Source organism: Anomaloglossus baeobatrachus, chromosome 2, assembly GCF_048569485.1.
Source record: "Anomaloglossus baeobatrachus isolate aAnoBae1 chromosome 2, aAnoBae1.hap1, whole genome shotgun sequence".
NCBI lineage: Eukaryota > Metazoa > Chordata > Amphibia > Anura > Aromobatidae > Anomaloglossus > Anomaloglossus baeobatrachus.
In genome coordinates, this window is record NC_134354.1 from 91286058 (window position 1) to 91298601 (window position 12544).

General features: G+C 44.6%; 1 protein-coding gene across 1 annotated transcript in view; it reads right to left on the minus strand.

Annotated features, from left to right (window-relative positions):
• Positions 1–2940: 2940 nt before the first annotated feature.
• The window catches only part of VEGFD (vascular endothelial growth factor D), a 134216-nt gene continuing 124612 nt past the window's right edge, over positions 2941–12544 (minus strand). The window contains exons 6-7 of the mRNA XM_075333121.1: positions 8504–8678; positions 2941–3961 (exon numbers count right to left, since the gene is read on the minus strand). Of these exons, the coding sequence (XP_075189236.1) occupies positions 3841–3961; positions 8504–8678 (296 nt within the window). The 3' untranslated portion in view covers positions 2941–3840. The remainder of the gene's footprint in view (positions 3962–8503; positions 8679–12544) is intronic.

Consider the following 12544-nt stretch of genomic DNA (forward strand, 5'->3'; position numbering starts at 1 on the left):
TCCACCACATTTGGGGTATCAGCGTACTCAGGAAAATTTTCACAACAGTTTTTGGGGTCCATTTTCTTATGTTATTCTTGTGAATATACAAAATTTGGGGCTAAAGCGTGTGTGGGAAATTGTTTATCTTCTTGGCTCAACGTTATACAATTCTGTGAAGCACCTGGGGGTTCAAGCTGCTCAACAAACATCCAGTTAAATTCCTAGAGTTGTCTAGTTTCCAAAATGGGGTTACTTGAGGGTTTCATCTATTTAGGCACATCAGTAGCTCTGCAAATGCGACTTGGTGTCAGCTATCATTTCCTGAGGATTTTGCACTACGAAGGTCATATGGTGCTCCTTCTCTTCCAAGTCCTGCCGTGCACCCAAACAGTAGTGTTTCACCACATAGGGTATCACCGTACTCAGGAAAAATAGCTCAACAAACAGTATGGTGTATTTTTTCCTACTACCCTTATAAAAATAAAAAACATTGGAGCTAAATCAACATTTTTGTGTAGAAAACATGATTTTTTTATTTTCATGGCTCAATATTATAAAATTCTGTGAAGCACACATCTAGCTAATTCCTTCTGGAGTCTAGTTTTCAAAATGGGGTCATTTTTGTGGGGAGTTACAACTGTTTAGGCAAATCAGGAGCTCCACAAACTCAACATGATGTCCGCTATCGATTCCAGACGATTTTGCGTTTTAAAAGTCAAATGACGCTCCTTCCCATCTAAGCCCTACTCAAGAGAAAATGCACAACAAATTGTATATGTTTTTTTTATCCATTACACTTGTGAAAATAAAAAATGTGGGTCTAAAGCAACATATTTGTGGGGAAAACTTGATTTTTTATTTTCACGGCTCAATGTTATAAAATTCTATGAAGTGCTTGGGGGTGCAAGATGCACACACATCTAGTTAAATTCCTTGAGGGGTCTAGTTTCCAAAATGGGGTCACTTTTTAATGGGGTTTCCACTATTTAAGCACCTCAGTGGCTTTGCAACATGGCATCCGTTACGATTCCAGACGATTTTGCATTCCAAACGTTAAGTGATGCTCTTTCCTTTCCAAGCCCTGCCATGTACCCAAACACCACATATGGGGTATATTGCAACATTATTGTGGGAAAAAGTTAATTTTCAATATTTTCTTTTTTAAAACTGTCACATTTGGATATTTTCTGTCATAAAGGCTACTCAGAGTGAGTTTCAAATGTGATGTAATCCATAAACAAATCATTTTGAAACGTTTTTTGGAAAATGAGAACTTGCTAATAAACCTTTAACCATTCTAACTTCCTAACAAAAAAAAAAGCTTCAAAAATGATGCTGATGTAAAGTAGTCATGTGGTAAATGTTATTTGTTAATTATTTTCTTTGTCATAACTCTCTGGTTTAAGGGAATAAAATTAAAAATTTTAAAATTGAGAAAATATTCAATATTTTTGCAAAATTTCAGATATTTTCACAAATAAATGCAAAAAATAATGTCCTAAATTTATTACTATCATATAGTACAATGTGTCACAAAAAAACATTCTCAGAATCACAGGCATCCGTTGAAGCGTTCCAGAGTTATTACCTCATAAAGTGACGCTGGTCAGAATTTTAAAATTTGGCCTGTCATAAAGGTGCAGTCTGGGGGGTGAAGGGATTAAAAAGCATATATTAGTGATTAACAATCTGTGGCTGCCCATTTTATTTAATAAGAAAGCTGACAACTCTAGATTGGCGATTTTTATACATGTTATCTATTAACAAAAGCACTTGGAAAGGCTCCCTAATGTCCTACAAAGTGTGCAAAAGTGTGGCAAACGGTAAGCGCTCTATTGATATTGCCATTTCAGCACCTTCACTGTGAGAAATTGGTGTTCGATACTTTTTATAGGGAATCTGTTATGTTTCCAAACACTATTAACTTGCAGATACAGGGTTAATCTGCAGGTTAATAGCATTTCAATGATGTCTTGCCGCTTTACTGAAAATGCAAATACCTGTAGAAAATTAACTTTATTCCTCCTAGGAGCCGCCAGCTTTCAGTAATAGAAGTATGCCAGAGCGGCTACATCCCTCAGAGCATAACCTCGAAACTTTGATTGACAGCTCGTTACGCACAGATGTACCTCTGAGTGAGCTGTCAGTTAAAGTGCTGGGGCATGGTTACAGGCGCTGCTCACTGTGTGCTGATCGGTGACTGGGTATGTTCCATCTCTATAACTGAATATAGATAAAGAATTGAAGTTAAAGTGAACCTGTCAGGTGCAATATGCACCGAGAATCATGAGCAGTTCTCGGTTTATATATTTTTAATCCCTGCCTAACCGTCCCTGTATGCACTAGCATAGATTTAAGAGATCTTTAGAAAAAGTATTTCTAAATATCCTTTATGATATGCTAATGAGCGCAGGGACTACTTGCAAGGGCATTAATTCCTCTAACTAGTCCGTCCTCTTAGCAAGTTAGCACGCCCACAGGGGCATGATAACATGCTCTTCAATGCCCAGCGGCATCGGCAGTGATGTGCGTACCTGTGTCTGTTGTCACCACCTCAGACGCCGGGTTTGGGCTCAGTGCGCATGATCAGAAGTCCCGGCACTTCAGGTCATGCGCACTATGATGCCAGGTGTATGTGTCCCGGCTTCAGAGAGATCTAGTGTGCATGACCGGAAGTGCCGGGACGTCTGATCCTGCACACTGAGCCCAATCCGAGTGTCTGAGGCGGTGACAATGGACACAGGTACACGCGTCACTGCCAATGACGGTGGGCATTGAAGAGCATGTTAGCATGCCTCTGTGGGTGTGCTAACATGCTATGAGGGTGGACTAGTTAGGGGAAATAACGCCCTTGCAACTAGTCCCTGCGCTCATTACAATATCGTAATTGATCTTTAGAAGTACTTTTTCTAAAGAGCTCTTTATCTATGCTGGTGTATACAGGGACAGTTAGGCAGGGATTAGCAATATGCACCCAGAACTGCTCATGGTTCTGGGTGCACATTGGACCTGACAGGTTCACTTTAATTTCTTCCCGGTCACCACACTTTAAGGATGGCGGTCGGACAGCAGTGTCCCTAAATCTGCAAGTAATAGCATATGGGGACATAATAGGTTCTCTTTAAGCACAATGCCTTGAGTCCTCCCCATGGCTGCCACAGACCATTGCTATCTCTGTGTGAGAAGAACAATGATTCAATCATTTTAAAAACTTTGTCCATGCTATAGCTTTGCTCTCATTAATGTTTTATGTTCTATGTCCTCCTGTACATACCATTTTATTACCATATGAATTTGTTAACTGAAAAAGATATAAATTTGCAATGAGATTTTTGAAGATACAGTTTCCGTTTTAGGTATCGGGTCAACTCTCATTTTAGCCTGAGTCCAGTGGTAACTTTCATTGTTCTTATCCACCCAAATGTGGGTTAAGATTTCCACCCTGGCAGCTCCTGTCCAACATATTTCTAAGACATAATAACAAAATTGTGGTTGATTCTGCATTCAGGCCAAAAATTATGGAGATTAACACTGCTGTCACTGATCATCGGCACCACCAGTCCAGCCAATTAATCCCTCGTGGATCTGAATATGTATTTTGGAGAAAGTATTGAAGTTAGGTCCATAAAGTGATTGCACTGACGAGCTGTAGGTGGCTTCAGAGACCCGTCTATTCATGGTTCATGGTTGGGTTGATTCTGTACATCTATCACAATAGAAATACAGTGAGCAATGTTTATAACTCCAGTATTTCTTTTCATCGTCTGTTTTCTTACCAATACGTTAGATATATAAATGGGCTTCTCAGGTAAAGTTCCTAAAAGTCTTGTGTAGTCAATGAACTCTTAAAACTTCTCCTCATGGATTTTCTCTGGTGTGATACGGAATGTGTCCTCTTCTGAGACAGGGGAACTGCTTCGCACACACTCTTCTACCACCTGGGCATACTTTGGCTTGGAATGGACAATCATCTTTACAGCTGTAGAGAAAGTGAGCGTATCGAAATGTTAGTGATCTACAAAGGGCAAATCATCCAATTAAAGGGAACCTGTCATGTCCCCAAACATGTCACTGTGTTACCGTGGAAGCCTAATCAAGGCAAAACGGCCGTCGTCCTCTCTTGGGAACCGGCTGACAGGTTGCCTCCGGCCCTCTTTTCACCCATGCACTTGTTTCAATAAACGTCTTCCAGCACAGTATAGCGGATGGAGTGCGGTCTTTTCCTTACCTCTCCTACTACCTTCGGATCCTCATTGCTAACGTGCACCCCCCGCTCTGGATTAGTCACTTTGCAGCTACATCTCTCCGGATGCATGCGGTACCGCAGGTAAAAACGCGGATTGGTGCAGGACCATCTCTTGTTCTTCAAATTGGAGAAAATACAGCACCATATATTTGGTGCAACTCTTTCATATGCCACCCAATGGTTGTATACTTTTATGCCAAAAATTTAGACAAATAAGGTGGTCTTTCTTCTGACACTGGCACAGTTTCTAAAACATTATGCCCTCTTTTTTGAAAGTCCTACATCCTTTATAAAGATCCTTACAAATGGAAATTCCTTAGCTGGTACTGTATTTTCATTTCAGTAAATGATAGTATATTATTATGATGTTTCATTGCTTAAAGGGTTTGTCCACTACTCGGACAACCCCTTCTCAATCACTAGGTTTCCCTTTCAGTAAAATAATAACACCTATACTCACCTCCAGTGCCAGCGCCCTTCCAGCTATGTCAGCACTGGTTCTCTTGCGATTCCTGCAGCCAATGAGCATTCGTTTTATAGTCCCCTCCTTTACACAACTCAGACATCCGGAGGACTCACTTCCTTCAGATGTCAGTTACATCCAAAAACAGGGTCAGTAAAGCGGTCTCTGATTGGCCTTAGGGATTGTGTGACATAACAGCATCACGTGAGTCCCAGGAGAGCCAGTGGTAACACTGCTGGAACACTTCTAGCACCGGAGGTTAGTATAGGTGTTATTGTTTTAGTTGGGGATAACACAGTGATTGAGAAGGGATTGTCCAAGTATCGAAAAACTCATTTATTGATCACTGATGTCTGTCCTCTGAACCCTGAACAAATCTTTAGGGAATGTGTAAATGGAATATTTCTGAGGATATAAAAAAATGATAGGTTTTCTAGTAGAAACTTTTTCATGAAACATTCTTTCTTTGTCTTTGATTGGACAGAGCCTAGTTTGGAGCTTCAAAGAAGTGATGTGCACTTATTTTATTTTCGAAAACTAAAGTGGAAAAAAATGCTCAATGACTGAATATATCAACAACAAACATTTATATGGATACACCTAAATAAAATGGGAATGGTTGGTGATATCAACTTCCTGTTTGTGGCTCATTAGTATATGGCAGGGGGGGAAACTTTTCAAGACAGGTGGTGACCATGGCGGCTATTTTGAAGTCAGCCATTTTGGAGCCACCTTTATTTTTTCCAATGGGAAGAGGATCATGTAACACTTCAAACTTATTGAGAATTTCACAAGACAAACAATGGTGTGCTTGGTTTTAACATAACGTTATTCGTTCATTAGTTATTTACAATTTTATGACCACTTATAAAATGTGTCCAAAGTGCTGCCCATTGTGTTGGATTGTCAATGCAAGTCTCTTCTCCCACTCTTGACACACTGATAGCAACACCGCACAGGAAATGCTGGCACAGGCTTCCAGTATCCGTTGTTTCAGATGCTGCACATCTTGTATCTTCACAGCATAGACAATTGCCTTCAGATGACCCCAAAGATAAAAGTCTAAGGGGGTTAGATTGGGAGACCTTGGTGGCCATTCAACTGGCCCACGATGACCAATCCACTTTCCAGGACACTGTTCATGTAGGAATGCTCGGACCTGACACCCATAATGTGGTGGTGCACCATCACATTATGGGTATCATGTCCAAGCATTCCTACTGGAACAATGTAGTTTTAAAAATGAATAGAAAGAGTCTTTTAAGTGTTTTTGAGTGATTTTTTTCAGATTTTTTTGAGTAAAAAAACACCTAAAAAGCTGCATGTGCACGTAACCCTAGAATGAAGAGAATGCATCAATGCATTAATGCCTCTTCAGCTCTGAGTTTCTTTTCACAGATTGGTCCGTTTTCCATAGACTTTAATGTTGAAGAAAGGGATCCAGCTGAAATAAGTTTTTTAAAAATGGACATAAAAGTTGTGCCAACATTTTGCCAACGGATTGGTGCTGGATCCATTCAAATGGATAATTACTGGAAATGTGAACATCGCCTTAAGGCCGCTTTGCACGCTGCGATCTTGCTAGTGAGATTGCTAGCGTGCCTACCCGCCCACATCGGTTGTGCGTCATGGGCAAATCGCTGCCCATGGCGCACAACATCGCTCGGACCTGTCACACTTCTTACCTGCCTAGCGACGTCACTGTGACCGGCAAACCGCCTCCTTTCTAAGGGGGCGATTCGTTCGGCATCACAGCAACGTCACTAAGCGTCCGCCCAATCGAAGCATAGGGGTGGAGATGAGCGGGACGAACATCCCGCCCACCTCCTTCCTTCCTCATTGTGGGCGGCCGCAGGTAAGGTGAGGTTCCTCGTTCCTGCGGTGTCACACATAGCGATGTATGCTGCCGCAGGAACGACGAACAACATCGTACCTGCAGCACCAACGATATTTGGGAATGGAGGAGCGTGTCAACAAGCAACGATAAGGTGAGTATTATTGCTCGTTAGCGGTCACTTGTACGTTTCACATGCAACGACATCGCTAACAAGGCCAGATGTGCGTCACGAATTCCGTGACCCTAACGACATTGCTTTAGCTTTAGGAAGTGGGCGGCATGTTCGTCCCGCTCATCTCCGCCCCTCTGCTTCGATTGGGTGGCCGCTTAGCGACGTCGCTGTGACGCCGAACGAACCGTCCCCTTAGAAAGGAGGCAGTTCACCGGTCACAGCTACGTCACTAGGCAGATAAGAAGTGTGACGGGTCAGAGCGATGTTGTGCACTACGGGCAGCGATTTGCCCGTGACGCACAATTGATGGGGGCGGGTACACACGCTAGCGATATTGAAAGCTAGATCGCAGCATGTAAAGCGGCCTTTACTCCGCTGTACTGAGGAAAAATTTAAAGGGACGCAGCACAGACATCCAGTGTGATCTTCACTGTCAGGTTTGGTAGGAAAGAGCTCAGACTCCTAATGATCATTGATCAGTGATAGCATATTTTAGTGATTTGCCATTATTTACTGAGATGGGAATGGCCTTTTATATTGACCATTAATTAGCGTAAGCCCTTTCAAATCATAGGAACCATTCATGGACAACTGGCCTGAAGGAGTATCCAGGTCTTGATGCAATATTTAAGCCCCCCCATACACCTGATATATCTATCAGTTGAAGTATGGGTTTATCTGACCGAGAACAAAGGGAATTGGAGTCATGCAGGACCCTTAACTCTCATGACAATCATCTCTCCAGAGCCCCTGCACACATTAGGGCAGAGTCACACTTGCGTATCGCATCTGATGCAAGAGTATCTGATGCATTATGCTAATGACCGCCGGCTCAGGCTCTCCTGCGAGTGTCATGCGACTGTGGTCTGTTCCTGAGATCAGATCACAGCTCCGGAGGAGAGGAAGGGATTAATCTCTCCATCTCCTCCAATGTCAGCCTGTGCATATTTCGCAGTGCACTGTGATAGCATCCGAGTGCAGTCCAATGTCTCTCTCGCACATATAGACTTGTATGAGTGCGAGTGATACAGCTCTCACAAACAATAGCAGCAGGACTGAGGAAAAACCTCGCAGATCTGAGCTACAGCATTGTCTTAGGCCTGAAACACACGTCTGCAGAAAACACGTGCATGTCTCGCGGTCCGTTTTTCGGGTCCGTGTTCCGTTTTGGATGTCCGTTTCTCCGGTACATGTGACATCAGTAAGATGGCATATGCTTGCCGTGCGTGCGTGTTGAATGTCCGTGTATGCGTGAGATACGTACGTGTCATGTCCGTGTGCAGTCCGTGTGTCTTGAGAGGTTTCACCATTAAAAAAAAACAAAAAACGCACACGGACCATACGGAAAGCACACGTACATGGTCCGTGTCACGTACGTGCAGACCCATTGACTTTAGCGGGTCCGTACCTGCGTGATGCCGGTGAAACGTGGACATGTCAGCCGTGTTAAAAAACGCACACACGTACAAACCACACGAAGACACGTTCCGTGTGGCTTTATGTGTGTGTGCCTGTTACCATAGGGTAACATTGGTGCACGTGTGTTCGTGCCGCCGGTACATGTCAAAAAGTCCCAAACACGTACCGGCGGCACGGATGTGTGTTGCAGGCCTTACATGGGGCCGAGTGCAATGCAAGATTTTCTCACATTGCACTGGTGCGAGTCATACACAAGTGTGACCCTGCCCTTAGACGGATATTGGGGGGTTTGGTCAACGTCAGTCTAACGTGTATTGGGGCTTTACAGCCTCATAGACAATCCATACAATCACTTATGTATTATTCAGTATTGGTGATCCTCACCTGCAGGTTTCTGGGTGATATATTTTCTTTTTTTCACAGCAGCTGTCCAGATTTTCACTACATTCATTACAGGTACAGTTCTCGGTGTTGAGTACAAGGCTCCCGGGACATTTCAGCTTACACACACATTCACAACTGTCTTCAAACTCCATGTGTGCGCCACATAAAGCCAACTCTACGGAAAATAAATGTATAATATTTTAAGATCTATATGCAATAGATATTGATATACATTAGTCTAATTGTAGACAAATAGACTCTGCACAGGTGGCTCATTTTTCCAAAAAGTGACTAGAAAATATTAAGATTGCAACCAACAGTAGAGTGAGATTAGTTAACAAATACTCCTAATTAGGAAACACCTGTCATGGCCTCCAGCTGGCATTTAAAGGGTTTTTAATCTGTCACCAAATTTTTACTATATAATCTGAGTACGGCATATTGTAGGGTTTGAGACACGGATTTCAGGGACATGTCACTTATTAGCCTGTGTGCTGTTGTGTCAGTACAATGAGCGTTTTATCAGCAGGTGATTATCACTGCTGGACTACACGCTGAACACTGGTCCAATCCCACCCCTAGCTTTGAACCTGCATGGTTTTGGTGCATCAAGGAAAAAGTCAGGGAATATTTTTAAAAGAAACTAGTTTTGTATGTTTTTTTTTCTTTTTACTTACTGGGTTAGTAACGGGAATATTTGGTAGGCATCTGTTCATTACTAACAAAAGGACTTGATGCCAGCTGACACTACACAGCTGACATCAACCGAAATTACTATTACCCCAACTGCCACCACACCAGGGCAATCAGAAGAGCTGATGCGAAGCGCCATAGTTGTCGCATCTAATGTGATGTGCTACATCTGGGGCAGATGAAGGTTGCTATTTTTAGGCTGGAAAGGTCCAAATAACCATGGTCCTTCCCAGCCTGATAATATCAGCCCGCAGCTGTCTGCTTTACCTTTGTTGGTTATCCAAGAATTAACCTATTCAGTTGATAGTCGGGGAGAATTTGTGTTAGGCCTCTTTCACACATACGTGCCTCCGGTACGTGTTTGGTCAGTTTCCGCACGTACTGGAGACACGTACACACGTAGACCTACGTATTCCAATGGATTTGGATACACGTATGTATTTACGCATGGAACGTGTGTCCGTTCCGTACATACGTTTGTCTGTGTGTTTCTCACGGCAACATGTCCGTTTTCTCTCCGGCATCACAGGTGTCACACGGAATGCAAACGGGTCACACGTAACACAAACGGACCACACGGATGTGTTCTGCGTGACATGCACCGGAGAAAAGACATGTGTCTGCGAGAAAAAAAAACAAAACTTTACTCACCTTCTCCAGCCCTGCAGTCTCTGCCGCTGCTGTCACTTGCTGCCGACCACCGCTCATTGTGCTAATTGAATATTCACTTCACTGCGGCCGTAAGCAGCAGCGGGGAGTCGGCAGGACCGGAGACCGTAGATCAGCACCATGGACAGAGACGCCAGGGACAGGTGAGTAGAAAGTTCCTGTTGTCCGTGTGTTATCACGGATAACACACGGAGAACACACGTGGGCAATAAACACGGCTCACGGAAAACAAAATGCACCTCTGACACGTCCATGAAAAGCGTGCGTGGTTTTTCACGAACGTGTGAAAGAGGCCTTAGGCTGCAGCAACTCCTTCAAGGGGATATACTGTATGTACACAATGTCTTAGTTTTTCAAGTCAAGGATGCTTCAGGATACGCTGGTGTATTTTTCAGACTACAGTATTTTGGGTCATTTTTTGCACCAAGTAAGCCACCGGCCTTTTCTTTTACTTGTATTGTGCAAACTTGTGAGCAGCTTCCAAGCAGAAGCCACCTGCAGAATGGACTGGTCCCTTATTTTAATCACTTTGAATCTGTAGTGCAGAAGTCATTAAAAGAAGCTCCAAAGATTGAACTTATGAACAGCAAGTCGTTTTTACATTGCAGTGCATATGTTCATTCTTTTTTGTATTTACAGTATACAGCACTTTGTCAGACAAGTTACAGAATGTACCATCCTGAAAAAGACATCATATTCCAGTGGCGTATCGCTAATAGACCACGCGGCCCCTCTGCGGAACGTGAGTCAAGGAACTGTCTGCTCCGTCCTCGATAATTCTTCCTCAGTATCTGAGCTCTGACATCTCAGCACAGCGGGAGTGATGTAGTGCACAGCTGCCGTCCACGTGCTGCAGAGACCGTTCCAGCAAGTGACCAAGGAGAGGTTTTTATTTTATTTATGTATTTATTTTAAATCAATGGGAGCCATTATACCGTTTGCAGTGCTGTGAGGGCTATTATACAGCTTAGAGGGCTATCTAGGGGCCATTTACTGCTTGAAGGGCAATGTAAGGGCGACAATACTGTTTGGAGGGCTATGTGGGGGTCGTTATGCTATTTGAATGGCTATGAGGTTTGGTGATTTTGATCATGTAGCTTCTCACAGCTGCTTTTCCAGGTTTGTCTCAGTCTGGAGCACAGTCAACTTTGTGAAATTAAGATTGGTAAACCATATACATCACATAAAAGATGCTGTACATACACACACAGCCCTCACACACTGGCTATATACCAAACACAACCATGACACACTGGCTGTATATCGCACACAGCTCTGACACACTGGCCGTATACAGCATACAGCCCCGACACACTGGTCGTATACCGCACACAGCCCTGACACAATGGCCGTATAATGCACACAGTCCCGACACACTCGCCATATACCACACACAGCCCTGACACACTGGCTGTATACCGCACACATCCCTGACACACTGGCTGTATACCGCACACAGCCCTGACACACTGCTGGTTGTATACAGCACACAACCCTGACACATTGGCCGTATACCGCACACAGCCCTGACACACTGGCTGTATACCGCACACAGCCCTGACACACTGGCTGTATACCGCACACAGCCCTGACACACTGGCTGTATACAGCACACAGCCCTGACACACTGGCCATATATCACACACAGCTTCGATACACTGGCAATATACTGCACACAAAATTGACACACTGGCCATATACTGCACACAAAATTGACACACTGGTCATATTGTATACCGCACACGACACACACTGGCCATATTCAGAACACATGTATACTGTACACAGCACTTACACACCGTACACAGCACTCATATGCCATGCACAGCACTCACACCCTGTATACATCACTCACAGACGCTGTAAACATCACTCACATACGCTTACGCATACACAGCACTCACGCACTGGACATATACAGCATACATACACTGAACATTGAAGTCACTAATATATTAGATATATGATTGGATATATTAGATATAAACACACTTAGGTCAGATATAAATACCTGCTGCTTATGTCGCGGGCGGAGGAGGGGACGCTGCGCTCTCCCACTGCTCGGGTCCGGCCGCTGCTGCTGTGGCTGCTGCTGCTCGGTGGTGGCTTGAGCGGTGGCCTGGATCCCGGGGACTCGAGCGGCGCTCCTCGCCCGTGAGTGAAAAGGGTGGGGATTGGATGGTGGGGATTTGGTTATTGTCCGTGACGCCACCCACGGTTGTGGTGATATTGGTGACACCACCGCTGCTCTGGACGGGGGATCCCGGGAGCGATGACAGGGAGCAGCCTGGATGTTAGTTCTCCCCTCCGTGGGTAGGAAGTTGGTTGTCCCGGGGCCCGGTGATGGGGGTAGGGATGGATGGCAGGCGGGTTACGGGGCCTGGCGAGGTGCAGGGTCGCGGGGGCAGCGCTGTGCCGCACGGCACGGTGGTACTCACTCAGCCAATGATGAGGACACAGTTCTCGGTAAAACACATGGCTGGATGGACGGGTCCCACAGACGGCTGCGGTGTTGTTTCTCCCGGCAGGTTGATGGTGACTGCCTTTCCCTGCACCTATGTAGTGTGTACGGTTCCAGTGGGTTCCCACCGGTAACCCGCTCCCCAGCTTGGATGGGTGCTGAAGGAGCCCCTTTTGCCCGCAGGCTCTGGCCCTGGGAACTTTAGCCTTGGCGGTGAC